At 43.0% G+C, this 20,363-nt stretch overlaps 1 protein-coding gene across 6 annotated transcripts in view; it reads right to left on the reverse strand.

Annotated features, from left to right (window-relative positions):
• PHF20 (PHD finger protein 20) overlaps window positions 1-20,363 on the reverse strand; it is a 138,386-nt gene that overhangs the window by 22,874 nt on the left and 95,149 nt on the right. For 5 of the 6 annotated variants that reach the window (XM_036824328.1, XM_036824323.1, XM_036824325.1 and 2 more), the window contains 3 exons: window positions 4,729-4,827; window positions 3,571-3,735; window positions 2,415-2,593 (listed from right to left, as the gene is read on the reverse strand). In XM_036824328.1, the coding sequence (XP_036680223.1) occupies window positions 2,415-2,593; window positions 3,571-3,735; window positions 4,729-4,827 (443 nt within the window). The remainder of the gene's footprint in view (window positions 1-2,414; window positions 2,594-3,570; window positions 3,736-4,728; window positions 4,828-20,363) is intronic. The other variant, XM_036824327.1, reaches the window with a different exon arrangement.

The following is a 20,363-nucleotide window of genomic DNA, read 5'->3' on the forward strand; positions in this document are numbered from 1 at the left end:
GAATATATTTAAAACTAGACGAATACATTTTAAAAGTTTAAACTGTATTGTTCCAGTTAGCTCCCTCTAAATTTATGCCTTTTGCTAAAGTTACTGAGTGGAAAAAGGTACCCTGCTCACAATGACAGGTATAGTCAGAAACTGTCCCTCTATAACACAAAGCCAGCTGGACAACAAGTGGACAGCAAAGAAGAGTCTTCTACAACAAAACCCAAGGTGTTCTGAAGTGAGCTCGTCACCACCACAATGCCAGACAGGAAGCCACAGTGCTGAGCTGAGCTGCGGGGAAGGTCATGTGGAGCCTGGGAAGCAGGCGATGGAATTCAGTTCCTGACTCTGCCATGTAACAACTGGTGTGGCCTCAATTTTTTCAAACTTAGTTTTCCTCACAGCACAAAATGGCACTTCAAGCTCTACCCGCCCCAAACACCCCATGATCCTTGCCACTTACAGAATAGTCAATGGAGAAAGTACAGTGGTGGATCAGAACTGCATCTCTTATACTGATTAGCTGGAAGAGCCTTGCCAGGAGAGGCCTTCGTTACTCACCCACTAATGATTTCTAAGGACAAATGAGGACCAAATCAGGCTGCCAAGGCCCAGAACTGAGCACACACCCAGAGAGACAGGATGAAAACTAACGATCTTCAACATACTTTTATTTTATTTATTTATTTATTTATTTTTATTCTTGGCCGCGTTGGGTCTTTGTTACTGTGCGTGGGCTTTCTCTAGTTGCAGCGATGGGGGCCACTCTTCATTGCAGTGCACAGCCTTCTCATTGTGGTGGCTTCTCTTGTCGCGGAGCATGGGCTCTAGGCACATGGGCTTCAGTAGCTGTGGCACACGGGCTCAGTAGTTGTGGCTCGTGGGCTCTAGAGCGCAGGCTCAGTAGTTGTGGCGCACGGGTTTAGTTGCTCCACGGCATGTGGGATCTTCCCGGAGCAGGGCTCGAACCTGTGTCCCCTGCATTGGCAGGCAGATTCTTAACCACTGCACCACCAGGGAAGCCCTTCAACATCCTTTTAAAGCCAAACTTAAAAAAAAATTCTACTGGAGGGCAAAAAAAAAAAACCAACGGTTTTCATGTTACATAAGTTTTTGAATTATATTCCACTGAGCTTCAGAGATTCTACAAATGGGTGTGTTTTATAAAATGGGACTATTTTAGAAGACAAAACAAAACAAAAAATGCACACTCCAAGCTTAAATGTTAAGACAACAGAGCCCACCAGTACACATAATTCTGTACTGCTGGGCTAACTTAGTATTACGCTGTCCTCAGAACAAAGCTTTTCTTCCCATCTCTGATTAACCAAAGTGACTACACAGCATGCTGTTTAGGAAAAGTCCCCATACAATGGCCATGGTTCATTAGGCTTGTCTCACAAAAAAAGGAAAACAACTGAGCCACTGAAATGCTCCAAGTTGGCAACCACCGCTCACAACCCCACCTGCATATTAGACCTCATGGGAAGAGGCCAGCCATTCACATTTTTGAACTTAAAAGTGAAAATTATTCATTTTGAACTTCCAAAACTACTGCTTTTATCTGTTACACATTTGGGGGTTCTGTGAAAAGAGTCCATTAGGGAAAAGGGTTCTGATGCTGAAAAAGTGATTTGAAAACCACTGACCTAATGCATTCTAAAGGTCATAAATATCAGGAGCTATTTGAGACCATTCATGTACCTTGAATTCCCAGAGGTTGCCATGAAGGCTATTAAAAAAAAAAGAAACTCCCAGAAGAATTCTAACCAGCATAAACGTGACTTACTTAAAAAACTCAGGCTCCCTGGAGTCAGCCAGGCAGCAGCCACCTCCACCAGAACTGTGATTAAGAGCAAGAGAAGCGCCAGAGGCAAGCAGGTGCTGGCCAGTCATGCTCTCCCCAAGCAGGCAGGGAGGCCCCCCAACAGGCACATCCCAGAAATGGAGATGACAAATACAAATGCCAAGAAAATGAAGAACGAGAAACAGACAAGTTATAAAACTGGCCTCCATCTCTTTAGGCCATAAAGAAAATTTACCTGAGACAGAAGATATGGGTCCATAGGAAGATCAAACTGCCCCTCCAGAGATTTGGGTCCCTACTGTTCAACTCCTCACTGTGTGACCACAGGCAAGGCCCTTCTCATTTGTGGGTCCAGCTGGCCCAAGCAGAGCAGAAGAGGTTTAGACTCAGTGATCCCTCAAGTCCTCTCTTATTCTATTCATAGGCTATTTATACCAGCCTGAGATGCAGAGGAAGCTGAGCCAGTAGGCAAAGCTCAATCTGCTGCTGACAGCACTGCCTACCTGGGGCTTCTGACATGACATTATTTTTGCTGGCCTCAGACTGTATTCCCTCAAAATTCCCTCCAAGGACCAGTTTGTGCTCCTCTATACCTGTGTCTCCTGGAAGCTCCACCTACCTGAATCATGAAGTCATTTTCCTCCTGAACCTCACAGATGCAGCGGACCACTTCAAAATCATAACGGTCCTCCCCATCAAGTTCCTCATCTGGGTTAGTGGTCACATCAACGTCTTGGCCATACTCCTCATCGCTCCAAAGAAAGCTCTCGGAGGAGGAGTCACTCAGATTATCTTCTTCTGAGAGGAAAGGGAAAACAGCAGTCACTTTTTAAAATTATAGTTATAAAATTTTAAAAAACCCCTAGATTGTCAAGAGTAGAAATGACCTTACAGACCTTCTCCACTGTGAACCTTCACAGAGCTGGGAAACGCGAACTCCAATCTGTTCCTCAGGCCTGTCATCTACTAACAACCCGAATGATATGTGCTGCCTGGCAGTGAACTAAACTCCATTTCCTCATTTTCCTGACAGTGAAGCCCAAGGTAAATGGCTGCTCAAGGTCACAGAGCTCACTGGCAGAGAAACTGCAACTCCACAGGAGCCACAAAGATCATCATCCCTAACGACTCAAACGTGTTCCTTGAACTCACCCCACCCAGCCGTGACCTGGCTTACAGCCCAGTCTGTATCCACAGCTACCTTTAAAACTCTGTAAACACTGGGGAATGAGGAAGGGGCAGATTCCAGGGATAATCAGAACCAGAATCACTAGATCTTGGTACCTGATTAGTGGTTATTACAGCTAACCTTTACTGATCACTTATTCTATACCAGCCACTGTTCTAAGTACTTTCCATATACTTATTAACTACTTTTAAACTCACAATCACCCTATAAGTTGCTAAAGAAGGGGAAACTTCAAGGTTGACTCAGATTTCCCCAAGCAACCAGGTTAGATGCAGAGGCCACCAACAAGAAATGGAGGAACGGGAGGGGCAAGTGTGCAAGGAGTTGGGGGATAATGGATTTGGTTATAGACACACTGGCTTAGAGGTACCAAAGAGACACTCTACTAAGACCAAAGTTGGAGAGAAGGGAAGTTCTGGAAAGGTATGGCTAATGGCCTATTTATTTGATGTACTTCTTGTTTAAAAGACCTAACAGACTACTTGCAGAAGGCCTGGGAGTAGATTACAATATCAACATAAATCCATAAATCCAAAAATCAGACTGCCGTGCTGTACAAATGATCAAGTCAGCAGAGCCTCCTTACCGGACATTTTCACTTTCCCTTTGTGGTTTCCAGATTCTGAGCCATGGAGCTGTGGGCTCATATGGACCCCGGGCTTGTGTGAGGACCCACACCTGGTGACAGCAAATGCCTTGGGTGGAGAAGGTTCCTGGGAGGCATCACTGATCTCCTCATTGCAGGGGCATTCTGGAAGAACAAGATCAGGAAGAAATTATCACCCTCAGACATCACTAGGGCATTCCAGAATCAACCCCATCCAACCAACAGCTCTGCTGTTCAAAGAGCTCAAATGCTCAGAAGCAATTCAGCTAGAACAGATTTAGGGATTAATACTTCTAGCTATGGGCTTCCCTGGTGGCGCAGTGGTTGAGAATCTGCCTGCCAATGCAGGGGACATGGGTTCGAGCCCTGGCCTGGGAAGATCCCACATGCCGCGGAGCAACTAGGCCCGTGAGCCACAATTACTGAGCCTGCGCGTCTGGAGCCTGTGCTCCGCAACAAGAGAGGCCGCGATAGTGAGAGGCCCGCGCACCGTGATGAAGAGTGGCCCCCACTTGCCGCAACTAGAGAAAGCCCTCGCACAGAAACGAAGACCCAACACAGCCATAAATAAATAAATAAATAAATAAATAAATAAATATTAAAAAAAAAAAAAAAAAAATACTTCTAGCTACCTCCAAGAACCTCAAAACAAAAAGCTTCTTCCTCACCATCACCCTTCTCCCCTTTTTCTGATAAGATTGCTTTTCTAAGCCAGAAGATACTTTGAGAATAAAATGTGGCATCCCTTTAGCTCCCAAGACTGGAACACTGATTTTCTTAAAAATCAGCATTTTTGTTGGGGCTAGACACACACTTTTCAAGAAATGAATCCTTTCTTGAAAGGGTTCAGAGACGTGTGTTTAAGAGTTGTGTGTGCAGACAAATACAGTCATTCACCTGCATATCCTCTCCTACAATGGCGCTTCCATTGTGACAGAGCACACCGGCCAACACAGCAAGAGGGAGGGCTTTCTAAATACCAATGTGGCCTTGTAGCACCTGGGGTCAGCTGAGCCCACAAGCTCCATTAAAGGCCTGCTGGCCCTTCCTCTCCTCAGAGGCCAAGACTGGGGAGAAGCAACCCTTCCCTACCTACAGTAAGGAAATCCAAGTGAAACGCCCCAGGGGAAAATTTACCAGGTTTGGTTTTCTTTTTCTTTTTCTTTTTCTTCTTTGGCTTCACCCTCACAAACTCTTTGAATTTCTTCTCTTTATTCTTCTCCTTGTCTTTTGCAGCTAGAATTAAATACAAGTGTAAGTATTGGCATTCTAACATTTTGTTTTCAATGCCGGGATGTTTATGCTTAAGTAAGTAAGCATGCACAATGTGAAGAACTAAAATGGTCAGTAGAACAGAGTTCCAGGTCTGGTTCTGCCTGGAAGGTCACCTTCCATCCTCCTCAGAGCTCTGCAGCCCCTTCTCTATCATCAAGCCTTTAGACCAGAGGCTGGCAAACTCTGGCCCACTGCCTGTTATTATAAATAAGTTTTATTGAAAATACACTATGCTCATTTGTTACATGTTGACCATGGCTGCTGCCACACTTCAATGGCAGATTTGAGGAGTAAAGACAGAGACCTTATGGCCTTCAAAGCTGAAATATTTATTGTCTGGCCCTTTACAGAAAAAATGTGCCAACCCTACTTAGATCACTACTTTTTAACACTGGCTACATATTGCAATCACCAAGGGAGATTTTTAGAAAGTGAATGCCCGGGTCCCACCCAAAAAGATTCTGATTTAACTGGCTTGAGGTGTAACCTGAACATCAGGATTTTGTTTGCTTGATTCTTCTTCTTCTTTTTTTTAATAATTGAAGTATAATTCATATAATATAAAATTACCCACTTAAAAAGGAATAATTCACACCTTCCAAAAACCACAACTTCATTCTCTGCTACTTTTCACAGCAAAACTTCTTATGTTATCAATACTCCCTGCCAAACTTCTCAATTCAGCTTTCCTAATTCCCCTCTAAAAAGCTTCCCACCTACCACTCAACTGAGACTGTAGTTTTCAAGTTAATAATAGCCTAACCATTGCAAAAATCCACTTGTTTCTTCTATCTTATCAAACATATCTGTAGCATTTCAAATAATTGATCATGCCTTACTTTTTAGGTGTTAAGATATGTTTAAGCATACATATACCCTGTGACCTAGCCATTCCACTCCTAGATATTTACTCAAGAGAAAGGATAACTTATGTCCACACAGAGACTTGTATATGAACGACCACAGCAGCTTTAGTTGTAATCTCCCAAAATGAAAATTGCCCAAATGTCCATCACCAGGTGAATGGACAAATAATTTGTGGTGTATCCATACAATGGAACACCTCCAACAATAAAAGTATAAACTATTAATAATATGCAGCAACGTAAGTGAACCTCAAAATAAGTATGCTGAGTAAAAGGAGCCATATAAAATCTAATGCAGGGGCTTCCCTGGTGGCGCAGTGGTTGAGAATCTGCCTGCCAATGCAGGGGATACGGGTTCGAGCCCTGGTCTGGGAAGATCCCACATGCTGCGGAGCAACTGGGCCCGTGAGCCACAACTACTGAGCGTGCACGTCTGGAGCCTGTGCTCCGCAACAAGAGAGGCCGTGACAGTGAGAGGCCCGCGCACCGTGATGAAGAGTGGCCCCCGCTCGCCGCAACTAGAGAAAGCCCTTGCACAGAAACGAAGACCCAACACAGCCAAAAAATAAAAAATAAAATAAATAAATAAATAAATAAAATCTAATGCATACTGCATGATTCCATTTATATAAAATTCTAGAAAATGAAAACTAATCTATATAATAGAAAGCAGAATAGAGACTACCTGGGGATGAGAGAGCGGGGAGGAGTAGAAAGGAGGAATTAAAAAGGGGCATAAGGAAATTTTAGGAGGTAATGGACATGTTTACCATCTTACTGTGGTAATGGCTGGGTATATATATATATATATGCCAAATCTCATCAAATTATACAATTTAAATATGTGCAGTCCACTGAACAACAATTAAGCTTTAATAAAGCTGTAAGTAGGTAGGAAGGAAGGGAGGGAGGGAAAAAGAAAGAGCAATCCAGTGGCATGTAGTACATTCACAATACTGTGCAACCAGCTCTACCCCAGTTCCAAAACATTCCCATCACTCGGAAGTAAAACCACTTACCATTAAGCAGATTCTCCCCAACCCCTCAACCCTTGGCAACCACCAATCTGCATCTGTCTCTATGAATTTATCCATTCTGGACATTTCATATATATACAATAAGTGACCTTTTGTGCCTGGCTTCTTTCACTTAGCGTAACATTTTCAAGGGCATCAGCGTTTTTAAAAACACTCTCCAAGTGATTCTGATGTAGAATCAAGATGGATCACAAAGCAAGTGTGGGGTAGGATAAGCAGTCAGGTTCAACTGATTTTAACTGAGCACTTGTGTGCGAATAGCACAAACATCTCATTTAACCCTAACAACCACCTGTGTATATTATTCCAGTTTCACAGATGAGGAAATTGAAGCTTGGTGAGGTGATGACACCTGCTTGACATCATACAGACATTTAAAAACAGGTTCATCTGGCTCTCCAGCACCAAGTCAGCACTACCTCCGAGGCCCCTCTTCCAAACAGGCATCCAGGAACTGTACGAGAGGACGATGGGCTGCATCTCCCAGCTGGCAAGCCTGGCTCTAGAGGTAGAAGTTAATCTACTGGCTAAAGAACATAGGACTTAAGGGTCTCTAAGCTCCTTTCCTATTAAAATACTCTGCAACTGGGAAACAAAGTTCAACAAACAAGAACTCTAGAAAAGACCTTAGTCTAATTTACAAAAGTACTCTTTCTAAGATTAAGAAACCAGAGCCCAAAGAAATAAGTTGACTAAGCCAAAGTCATGCAGTTGATAAGCAAAACATGGTTAAATGCCTCCTAAATTTCATTCATAAAAGCTATCAACAATATTTACTTTTCCTCTGATCCTGGAAACAATCTTCCTCAGGAATAGAAACAGAACAACTCATTTCTGCACATTCGCTTGGCTACAACCACATTATCAGTCATGGTTTAAATTCATTTATTTAACAAATATTTGAGCATCCACCATGTTCCAAACACCATTCTAGGGAGGAGGGATAAGGCAATGAACAAAAAAAGACAAAAACCCTTGCCCTCACAGAGCTACATTCTAGTGGGTGGGGGCAGAAAGCAAGTAAGTCATATAGTATTTTAGGAGGTGATTAGTGCTATGGAAAAAATAAAGCAGGGAAGGGGGATAGTAGGGATGAGGGAAGGGGAGATTTGCAATTTTAACAGTCTGTGGTCAGAGAATGCCTCGCTGAGAAAAGGACATCTGAGCAAAGACCTGAAAGGAGTGAGAGAACAAAACATGCAGAAATCTGGGAGAAGAGTCTTCCAGGCCAGGGACAGCAAATGCAAAGATTCTAAGGTCAGGAAGGCCTTCAGTGTTCAAGAAATAGGCACAGGGAACACTTCCTAACTCATTCTACACGGCCAGCATTACTCTAATACCAAAATCAGATAAAGACATTACAGAAAGGAAAACTACAGACCATTATCTCTCATGAACACAAATGCAAAAATATTAGCAAGTTGAATCCAACAATGTATAAAAAGAATTATATATCACAACCAACTGGGATTCATTCCAGGTATACAAGCAAGGCGGGTTCAACATTTGATAATCAATTAATGTAATCCATCATATCAACAGGCTAAAAAAGAAAAATAATATATCAATTGATGTAGGGTATATGCCCAGTAGTGGGACTGCTGGGTCATATGGTAGTTCTATTTTTAGTTTTGTAAGGAACCTCCATACTGTTCTCCATAGTAGCTGTATCAATTTACATTCCCACCAACAGTGCAAAAGGGTTCCCTTTTCTCCACACCTTCTCCAGCATTTATTGTTTGTAGACTTTTTGATGATGGCTATTCTGACCGGTGTGAGGTGATACCTCATTGTAGTTTTGATTTGCATTTCTCTAATAATTAGTTATGTTGAGCATCTTTCCATGTGCCGCTTGGCCATCTGTATGTCTTCTTTGGTGAAATGTCTATTTAGGTCTTCTGTCCATTTTTTAACTGGGTTGTTTGTTTTTGGATATTGAGCTCCATGAGCTGTTTGTATATTTTGGAGATTAATCCTTTGTCCGTTGCTCCGTTTGCAAATATTTTCTCCCATTCTGAGGGCTGTCTTTTCGTCTTGTTTATGGTTTCCGTTGCTGTGCAAAAGCTTTTAAGCTTCATTAGGTCCCATTTGTTTATTTTTGTTTTTTTTTCATTACTCTAGGAGGTGGGTCAGAAAAGATCTTGCTGTGGTTTATGTCAGAGTGTTTTTCCTATGTTTTCCTCTAGGAGTTTTATAGTGTCCAGCCTTACATTTAGGTCTTTAATCCATTTTGAGTTTATTTTTGTGTATGGTATTAGGGAGTGTTCTAATTTCATTCTTTTACATGTAGCTATCCAGTTTTCCCAGCACCACTTATTGAAGAGGCTGTCTTTTCTCCATTGTATGTTCTTGCCTCCTTTGTCATAAATTAGGTGACCATATGTGCATGGGTTTATCTCTGGGCTTTCTATCCTGTACCATTGATCTATATTTCTGTTTTTGTGCCAGTACCATACTGTCTTGATTACTGTAGCTTCGTAGTATAGTTTGAAGTCGGGGAGCCTGAGTCCTCCAGCTCTGTTTTTCTTTCTCAAGATTGCTTTGGCTATTCGGGGTCTTTTGTGTTTCCATATGAATTGTAAACTTTTTTGTTCTAATTCTGTGAAGAATGCCATTCGTTGGTAGTTTGACAGGGATTGCATTGAATCAGTAGATTGCTTTGGGTAGTATAGTCGTTTTCACAATATTGATTCTTCCAATCCAAGAACATGGTATATTTCTCCATCTGTTTATATGATCTTTGATTTCTTTCATCAGTGTTTTATAGTCTTCCAAGTACAAGTCTTTTGCCTCCTTAGGTAGGTTTATTCCTAGGTATTTTTATTCTTTTTGTTGTGATGGTAAATGGGACTGTTTCCTTAATTTTTCTTTCTGATTTTTCGTTGTTAGTGTATAGAATGCAAGAGATTTCTGTGCATTAATTTTGTATCCTGAAACCTTACCAAATTCATTGATTAGTTCTAGTAGTTTTCTGGCGGCATCTTTAGGATTTTCTATGTATAGTATCAATTGATGCAGAAAAAGCATTTGACAAAATCCAACACTCACTCATGATAAAAATTCTCAGAAAACTAGGAACAAAGGAAAACTTGCTCAACTTCATAAAGGACATCTACAGAAAACCTACAACTAACTTCATATTTAATGGTGAGAACTGGATGCTTTCTCTTAAGATCAGGAACAGGGCAAGGATGTACCCTCTCAACACTTCTTTTCAACATGGTACTAGACATCCTATCTAGTACAATAAGACAAGAAAAGGAAATAAAATATAAATTGGGGCTTCCCTGGTGGCGCAGTGGTTGAGAATCTGCCTGCCAATGCAGGGGACACGGGTTCGAGCCCTGGTCTGGGAGGATCCCACATGCCGCGGAGCGACTAAGCCCGTGAGCCACAATTGCTGAGCCTGCGCGTCTGGAGCCTGTGCTCCGCAACGGGAGAGGCCACGATAGTGAGAGGCCCGCGCACCGCGATGAAGAGTGGCCCCCACTTGCCGCAACTAGAGAAAGCCCTCACACAGAAACGAAGACCCAACACAGCCATAAATAAATAAATAAATAAAATTAAAAAAAAATATATATATATATAAATTGGAACAGAAGAAATGAAACTTTATGCTTTATAAGGAAATTGGCCTTTACTATGAGTAACTTCACTGGAAGGATTTGAGCAAATGATTGATGGGATTTGATGTACCTTCACCCACACACATATAGAAACAATTGCCCAATCCAGTTTTTGATTTGTAAACTCAGGTTTTAATGACCTTCAAACTAAAGTAACTGTCTCCATTAGCTTACTGAAATGCTAACAGCATTAACCCCATCACTAGCAGAACTGGCTGAAGAGATACCACCTAGGTTCTGGATCCTTGAGACAGAAAGGTCCAGATGCAGGATATAAATTGCCAAATGCCAGGGCATACCCAGTTATCACCTAGTATGGTAGTTCTTTTGGGCTTCTCCAACAACAATCTTTTTTGCATTTCACATTTTATAAAACAACATCACAACCTTTAGGGAACCCAACAGGCAGTTAAGAAAAGAATGGTGAAGTTCATTCCATACAAAAGATTCCTGAACACCCTACATTATTCAAACTCACATAATTCACGACTAATATTTCCAGAAAATAAAGGCATAATGAACACAGTTTCATTGGCCTACCAGCTTTGAAATCATGTGGTTGATGAATTTTGTCAATTGGTAGGATCTGTATTAATTCAAATTTTATAGATAAGGCTTTTTGTATCACACAACTTCAAACTGATCAACTTCAATTTTGCATAAAATACATCTGTACCTTAACATGATTACCACTTTACAGAGGAGGAAGTGAAACTCAGAGAAGCTGCAGGATCATATAAATTGGTGTATAGAAAAGATGAACTCAGACCTATGGGTCTGAGGACTTGGGCCATGCTGTGGGCCCTGTGCACTGTCCCTGATACAGGAAATGAGCACAGGGCATGGATCTGCTCTACGGTTCAACAACACCACCACCCTTTCCCTGGCTGTGCAGATTTTGCTGGGTGTAGCCGAAACTGTGGGTATCTCCCAGTGTCTCTTCTACCCCTCCTTCACTGTTTAGCATCTAAGGGATTTGGACAGGACTGACTTCACACTCACTTAAACTTGTAAGAGTAATCCCATGCCCCTTGTCACAGTCATAGGTTTAGACAATCTGAGCCTGGGCCAACTGGTTCATAAGGCAGGGACAGGAATGGAGTAATCCAACCCGAACTCGGGACTCTGGTCCCAAGTTTATTAAAAGGGTATGCTCTTACTTTCTTGATAGATTTGAATGAAGCAGCATGGAGTCTTAAATGATACTGGCTTCCATCCTCTGACCACAAGGGTTTAACCTGAAAACAGCACTGAGAGGTGAGACGATAAGACAACCAACAGGCCTGGAGCAGTACACCTCCCATGGACTTCCCTATTACGTGAACTAACACATCCCCTTTATCGTGGAATCAAATTGAATTGGGTTTCCTGTTACTTGTAACTAAAAGCATCCCTAGTGCTGCAGCTGGTCAGAAATATGGTCATATTAAGCTTTAAAGAGTCCACTCCTGAGGCTTCAATTAGAGGAGTAAGCACTGAGGATAAAAAGAAAAGATATTCTAGGAAATTGTTCTACAGAAACCTGTGTTCTCTGAACACAGAGGGAAGAGAGAAAGCATTCATAGGCTCACCCTGGCCTCTGGCTGAAGACTGTAAAGTCACATGTGGCTGTAGGTGACAGCTCACAGGGAGAACTGCCCAGCAGGGACTAACCTAACAGGGGTAGACAAGGTGACAACAGGCAGAACTCACTCACTCGTTCGGACTACCCATGTGCACAGAAGTCTCCTACAGGGAGGCACTCCTATTCCCCACTCCAAGGCCCAGGGCCCAGGGCCAGGGCATCCTTCCATGGCATCCTAAAAGACAGCAGAGCCTAAAAGTGAGAGTACGTGTTCTGCAACTAGATTCAAATTGTGGCTCCACTACATGCTAGATGTGTCTATACTGGTTCAAGTTAATCCATCTCATCAGCACCTCAGCTTCTAATCCATAAAGTCGTCACAATAGTACCTCCTTCATAGGGGTTTTTTTTGAGGATTACACAAGACAATACAAGTAAAGAACTTGGAACAGTGCCCGGCAAAAAATTAGCCGTTATCTCATTTGCGATACTCTCTCCCTGGAAGGTGGTACTCGTCTGTGGTCAGTTCTCTCTGTGAACAGCTTGACCAATTGTTCCATGACCCACAGAACAGACACTTGGCTACAGAGCTTCTTCCTGAATGCCCAGACTTGGCTGGACAAAGAGCAACTTCCTGTCAGGGCTCTGGATCAGAGAGCAGCTTGTCGCCTGAGGAGGGCAAGGCTTTTCCAGATGGCCACTTGTCCTCTCCTCAGGCTGCAGGTGCCCATCAGGAGAAATACCAGAGCCCTCCTTGCTCCCTCTATACAGCCTGCTCCCTATTTCTCCCTCAGATCACTATGTTATGATAGCAGAAGGACATCAGACTGCTGCTTCCAGGAAGGAAGAGGAAAAAAATGACATCACCCTCCCCTATGGGAGAACTGCTTGTACACCACAGAGCACTGCCACGTGCCAGGGACAAGCAGTGACCAGAGTCTGTTCTGACCTGTACGAGGGGAGGGCAACTCAAGGGCAGAGCAGGCGTGGGTATGCTCTTGGAGGGATTTTCATCACCTATCAGAGGAAATGGTCTCATGGCCTAACACCATCATTTCACCTTGTCTTTCTTTTTTCTTTTTTTTAAAAATATTTATTTATTTCTTTATTTGGTTGCGCCGAGTCTGAGTTGCGGCTCTCGGGCTCCTCAGCTGCAGCATGTGGGCTCCTTAGTTGCGGCAGGTGGGCTCCTCAGTTGCAGCTCGCCAGCTCCTTACTTGCGGCGTGTGGGCTCCTTAGTTGTGGCATGCATGTGGGATCTAGTTCCCTGACCAGGGATCAAACCCGGGCCCCCTGCACTGGGAGCGCAGAGTCTTAACCACTGCACCACAAGGGAAGTCCCTCACCTTGTCTATCTTTCCAGCCTCATCTCCAATTAGTCCCCCACCATGGATCCCACCCAGACACTGGCCCAAAGGGGCCCTCCAATAAACCCCTTCCTCAAGCCCTGCCTTTTTCTACCTTGGCTCATATGGCAGAGACTGCCATGCATTCTCCAATACCCACTTCTCCCAAAGGGAAAAGAGTACACTTTCCAGCTTCCCCTGAGTGAGGTGTGGCCACGTACAGATGTTCTGGCATATGGGATATGAACAGAAGTGATGTGTGGCACTTCCGGGTTGTGCCCTTAAAAGAAAAAGGCATGCCTTGCCTTTCCCTTCGCAGCTGCCGAAAGACAGGCAAGGTGGTGAGCGATCTTGGTCCACACAGAGAGAGCAACACCTTGGGCTGGCGGGGCACTGAGGAGGAAGCTGGCCCTGGACACCTGCTCAGAGCCACAGCAGAGCCACCGTGGAGAGCCTGCAGTTTGACCAAAGACAGAAATAAACCTCTGTCTTAAGCCACCTTCTTTGGTATTCTCTTTAAGGCACCATAATCTATATCCTAATTAAGCTCCTATTTCTCCCTTCCCTTTAAGGGGAGAGGGCACGGTTCTGTGAGAAGGCCAGTCTAGAACCACAAGAAAAGATACAAAGAATTGTCCACTCTGGTGCTCCAAGGCTCCTTTCGGCCTAAAGCCAAGGTTTACCCAGAGTGAGAATACGAATGAAATGGATGTAACAATAGGTAATGAGCACAGGTGAGCCTCCCTTTGATCCTCAAATATTCTTTCTGCAGCAAACCTCTACTCAGGACTGAACTCACCTATGCAGAATCAAACACAAGCACCAAGGAAGCCTAAGCTCACCCCTGGAAGAGAATTTACTAAATGGATTCTGGTATTCTATGAAACCTCATTTGGAAAAGCAAATCTAAACTGACCTTCCAAATTAACTTATGTGACTAAAGGCCTGGCTGAGGGAAGAGGAAACATCTGAAGGCCAGAGTCAGAAGGGGTACCTTAGGGACAGACATCCATGACCGTTTGTTCCTCTCAATGCCTCTGAACTTTGTTCTGCTTGTTCCCAGCACAGGGATCCCTTTCCTATTCCCCTGCCTTCTGGTTCACCCCCTACCTACCCTCACACTTTAAGGCCTAACTCAAATGTCACCTCCTCCTCTCGACATCCCAGCCCCTGCTCTTCAGGCAAAATCTGAATCTGTGTTCCCACAACACTTCACACGTTCCTTACATAGAACTTAGTAGTTCTCACTGTAACTGTTTATGTGCTTTTCTCCCCACATGAAAGAGCCCTGCCTCATTCATACCTAGTCCTACATCATCATTTTGGAAAGGAGGAAATCAGATCTGTGAAGAGTTCAGATCACAAGTGAACAGGAGCAGAATTGCTACTAAGATAGAGTCTGTGGACTTCAGACCAGAACTACTTCTCCTGCCTAACTTTACCAGCAGGAAAATGGTTGGGGGGGATAGACCAAAAAATAAATCTCTGCAGAGCATTTTCTGGTCCTGCTGGGCCAGAAGCCCCAGAAATCTCCATCTGAGAAATCTATTAGAACCCAAGTTCCCAAAATCAGAGTACTTGGCATAAAGGGAGTACTTTTTTTACAGTAACTGTCCCCAAATAACTGTCCCCAATTACAGTACGGTAATTGTGCTGTCCCAAGCAGCACACATTCTGTAATATTTTGATTTTCACTTAAGCATAGCATCAAGTTCACACTGCCTGTGAACTAGGACACAAGCTGCCTGGTGTCAGAGTCTCACCTTGAAACATCTCCCCAGTTGAACTACCCCCACTGTCTGAAATTCCACCCCTAAAGATAAGAGCTTTCTTAGAAGTTGAGGTGAAAACTAGATGTGCTGAGAGAACAGATGATCTGTTTAGCTGGTTTTATTCTTTCAAATCTTAAGAAATTTAGTCATCAGATTAATCAAGTACCCAGCAAAACCATGAGGAAACGGAAGGAGACTGATGTGAAAAAAGTGAGGGCAACGCCTGGAACAGGGGGTGCCTTCTGGAGGGCTGGGGCCTATGGAATATGCTGAATATGCTTCTGTGTTTGCTCTCATTGATATCCAGCGACGTGATGAAGGCCGAGCATGTCTGCTGACCCCAGTTCACAGGTGGTGAGAACTGAGGCTCCTGCTGGTTAGTGGCAGAGGCACGACGAGTAGCCAGGTTTTTAGTTTCCCAGCTAGAGCACAGCAAGATGAATGGTCTAGTTTGCTTCAGCCTGGGAACTGCTGGCAATCTCAGCAATCAAGCCTGGAAGAGCTGTGAAATCGTCTGTGTGGTCTGTGTCCACCTGACATGGGGGTGTAGGGGGGGGAATGTCCCTTCCTGGCTGCACAAACCTGCTCTCCATCTGAGAGGGTACAGGAATGACCAGGCTATACCCCAACATGGGTGAGAGGCCTGTGTGGTACACTCTGCCACCAAATTGACCAGTTCTACAAAGGACCAGCAGGGTGGTAACAAGTTAAAACACAGGGATTTAAAATACCCTTCTGTTCCCCCTAAAGCATGTTGTAACTGTCCACCCCTGCCAGCCTGGCAAGTATACCCACAGCAGATCTTGTTATTTTAAAACCTGGCAGGCAAATTTCCCCAATTCACCAAGGGACTTCCAAACCCCAGTGAAAGGGATCCTTCTGTATTAAGAGAGAGAATTTTAGAAATCCCATGTCGGTATATTGGTATGAGACCCAAATGCAGTACATAAAAGTAGAAAATCACTCACTCAGGTTTCTTCATTTTATCAAAATGGCAACACTTTGTCTGTCGGTTTAGCAGCTTATCAGAGGTCAGCTGAGTTTAGAACTCAGCTCTCTGACTGCCTGGGTTAATGTTTTCACTAAGATAAAGACCTAGTATTTATTAAGAGTTTACTATAGGCCAGACATTGTGTTAAGCATTTTACATTAGGTCATTTAATGTAACAAAGTTCTGAGGTAGGTAGGTATCCCCATTTCACAGATGGAGAAACTGAAGCTCAGAGTTCTTTGCCCAAGGTCACAGAGGAAGCAAGGGGTGGAGGCTAGATTCAAATTCAGGTGTGCTGACTCCAAGCCTGCTCATATTACTCAACACAAATCAAGACCCTCAAGTATAGTTAATCAGGAATTCCAAAACCAAACAAGAGGTCCGCACACCCTCTTGTGCGGGAACACCCACCCTGTACTCAGGTGCATTACACTGGGCAAGGTGCCTCCTCGGACAGTTACCATGATCATCTGTTACAATCACCATTTGGATAAGGAAACAGAACCCCAGCACCCCAGGAGTCTCCTTCCTGCCCCACTTTCAGTCATTCATCCACCTACCCCCCAAGGATAACCACTGTACTGACCTCAAACATAACAGATTCATTTTAATCTGTTTTTGAACTTTATATACATATCTACCATATCATATATATGAGTTTATGTTAGCTTCTCTGGCCCAACATTATATTTGTGAGATGTTGGTGGGTATAGCTGTAGCTCATTCACTCACTGCTGTATAGTATTCCACTGTATCAAGACACCACAATTTATTTACTCGATTTATTCTTCACACATTTATTTACTGTGAATAAACACTTGAGCTGTTTCCAATTTAGGGCTCTTAAGAACAGTGCTGCTTTGAACATGTGTGCACATTTCAAAATAATTTTAAATGCCTAACATAAAGACCTTCCCAGCATTTTTGTGGGGGGCAAATAGTTTAACCTCCATGTTACATACTAGAAGATGAGGGATTTAATCAATACCAGAGAACTTCGAGTGGCAGAGCTGGGTCCCAAACTCAGACCTTCAGGCTCCCCGACCACTGCTCCTTCCTTCCTTCCACCACAGCACTGAAAAGGGAAGGAGGAGGGGAGGGTGCCGACTAAAGTCAGAGGTCAGCTGACCAGAGCCAACCAGCAAGCCAGGCCAATCCACAGAGAGAGGGGCTCAGAGAGAACTGTCCTCAGAGCAGACCAAATCCCTCACATCACGGTTTCCTATCTCAGGCTGTCCGAGAATGGCGCTGCAGTGGGAGCCAGCAGAAACAGGGGAGGTTTGTAACAATTCCGACTCTCATCTAAAAAGTACAAAATAAACGTTTTTCTCATTGAGAAAAACAAGGAGATAATCACTTCAAATTCCTAAGATTGGGCAAACTTATGTCAGATAATACCAAAAGCTGGTGGGGACATAGATAAATCACAGAGCTGACAGGAATGTTGAAGTCAGAACCACCATTTTCAAGTACCTTCTGGTACATTAACTAAAACCCTTCCATCTAGCAATTCCTCTTCTAGGTAAATACTCAAAAGAAATGCTCACGCACAGGGGATGTGTACACAGGCAGTCCCTGAAGCATCATCTATAAAAGTAAAAAACTAGAAACCTCAATGACCCTGAGTAGGAAGGGGTTAAAGAAACTCTGGCATACTTAACTATCGTTTAAAAAAAAAAAAAGTTACACCTACAAGGGTGGATGGGCGTGCCCAAAACCCCACAATACACCAGCTGAAGAATCAATGAGATCCACCTACAGGTTTCAACCGGGATGAAGACGAACATAATGCTAAACAAAAAGCAGCAAGTTCCAAAAGAGTAAGTATAATATGATACTATTTATACATATTTTTAAAACACACAAAATACTCTATCATTTACCAATATAAATGTTAATAACACTCGAAAATACTATATGGAGAGGAGGGATAAATTGGGAGACTGGGATTGACATATACATACTACTTTATATAAAATAGATAACTAATAAGGACCTACTGTATAGCACAGGGAACTCTACTCAATACTCTGTAATGGTCTATATGGGGAAAGAATCTGAAAAAGAGTGGATATATGTATATGTATAACTGAGTCACTTTGCTGTACAGCAGAAACTAACACAACATTGTAAATCAACTATACTCCAGTAAAAATTTTTTTTAAATACTATACATTATTTCTCAACATATATGCATGTATTTGGGAAAGCATAAAGGGAAAGAAAGGAAAAGCAATTCAGGGGGTTTGTACCTCATCCTAGTGTTTTCTTTCCCTTAAAAAAAAATCTGAAGGAAATATGGCAAAATGTTAACATTTTTTAAGTGTAGGTGGGGGTTGGATACATACATGTTTGCTATATATAGTCCTATGTACTTTTCTATAAATTTAAAATATTCCAGAATTTTTAAAATAAAAGACTAAAGTCACTACAGTATTTTTTACCTATCAGATTAACAATAATTTAAAATTTGATAATACTGATAAGATTGTAAAGAAACTGATGTGCATAACCAGTTGGTGGGAGATTACAAACTGGGACAAGCTTTTTGAAGGGTGATTTGGCATCATCTATCAGAAATTTAAATATGCATACCCTTTTCCCAAGCAAATCCCGCCTCCAGGAACTTATCACATGAATTAATTCGTACACAAGAGCAAATTAATCTTCAGGAAGGTTTACTTTGCTTTAGCACTTGGTAAGAGTGAAAAAATCGGTGAATCATAATTTTTTGTAGGAAAATGTTTAAAGTCCAGTACACCCATACAATGAGATAATGGCCACTGTCAAAATGAGGTAGAACCACGTATCTATACTGACATGAAATGAGTGCCAAGGTATCTTTAATGAAAAAAGCAAGCTGCATATGATACCAACTATATAAAAAGATATTTTCTATTAGACATAATAGAAATGTACAGTTTGGATATGCACAGAAAATATCTGAAAAGTTATAAAAGAGTTTGTTAAAAATAGTTATATCTGCAAGGGAGGTGGGGCTACCAGTGGGAGGGAGGCTTTTTCCCTTAGTATTCTTTTGTATGGATTTTACAGCAATCATATGTCACTTTTATATGGGGGGGGGGCGTGTACAAAAACTACAGATTCTAAACTTAGAATTGGAATGCTGTAAAGCAGGGTCCAATAAATCTGTACTTTTAACAAGTCACCCAGTGACTCCCAGGCAGCTGAGTTGGCCACTGCTCCAGGTGAGACCTGGGCCAGGTGACACATGGAGGGGAGGAAAGGATCTCACTGACAGGTCTCTCTCAAGTTCTCAGAAATAAGCTTGCCCCCAGAATTAACCATGTATTCAACGGCAGAGAGATATAAACTTATCTAAAAGACACAGAATGGCCACCAAAGCCAGTGGGACTGGTCAGTAAGACATTATTAACATCCCTAAGGAATCAGTGGCCCTAATAAAACAAGCACTGCCCAGGCAAGAGGATGCTCCCATCTAACAACTGAGCCTGTCCTTTCTTCTTTGTGCCAGGAATACCCACAACCAAGAGCATCAGGCAGAAGGAGACCTAGGTTTCCTTTTTACTCCCCAGAAGAGAGGCATTCAATAAATAGTCGTTGAATGAACAAGTCAATCTATCTTAGCCTGAGGCATTTCCAACTCCAGTGCTCTGCTCCAATGCTCAATAAACAAGGTCTAAGCTAGACAGAGGAGTTTTGATAGCTGTTGGCTTCGTTTTAAATAAATAACTGGCACCTGGCATTGAGCATCATCTACCACTATCTGATTCAGACCACCCTGTTTTGAGAGATATCCATCCACTGTTGGGTACCTGAGCAGGACTCTGGTGAAGTCACTAAGGTGGAGAGTGCTGCCATGCCCTGCAGCCCACATGGGGAGCCCCTCCTGGATGACTACCAGCCAGCTGGCCTTCCTCAGGGAGCTCCTTTTAGCTCAATACTTGGGCTCGCCAAGTGCACAGCTAGACTGCCTACAGCTAGTCTACAGCTAGTAATCAAGCTGCGTGGGCCAATTCTGTGGCCACCAGCCATATGCAGCTACTAGCACCTGAAATGTGGTTAGTCTGAACTGAAATGTTCAGTAAATGTAAAACACATACTGGATTTTTTATTTTAATTTATTTTATTTGTTTATTTTTGGCAGTGTTGGGTCTTCGTTGCTGCGGGTGGGCTTTCTCTAGTTGTGGTGAGCAGGGGCTACTCTTCGCTGCAGTGCGTGGGCTTCTCATTGCGATGGCTTCTCTTGTTGTGGAGCACGGGCTCTAGGTGCACAGGCTCAGTAGTTGTGAAGTACGGGCTTAGCTGCTCCG

The sequence above is a fragment of the Balaenoptera musculus genome, chromosome 15, assembly GCF_009873245.2.
Source record: "Balaenoptera musculus isolate JJ_BM4_2016_0621 chromosome 15, mBalMus1.pri.v3, whole genome shotgun sequence".
Classification (NCBI taxonomy): Eukaryota; Metazoa; Chordata; class Mammalia; order Artiodactyla; family Balaenopteridae; genus Balaenoptera; species Balaenoptera musculus.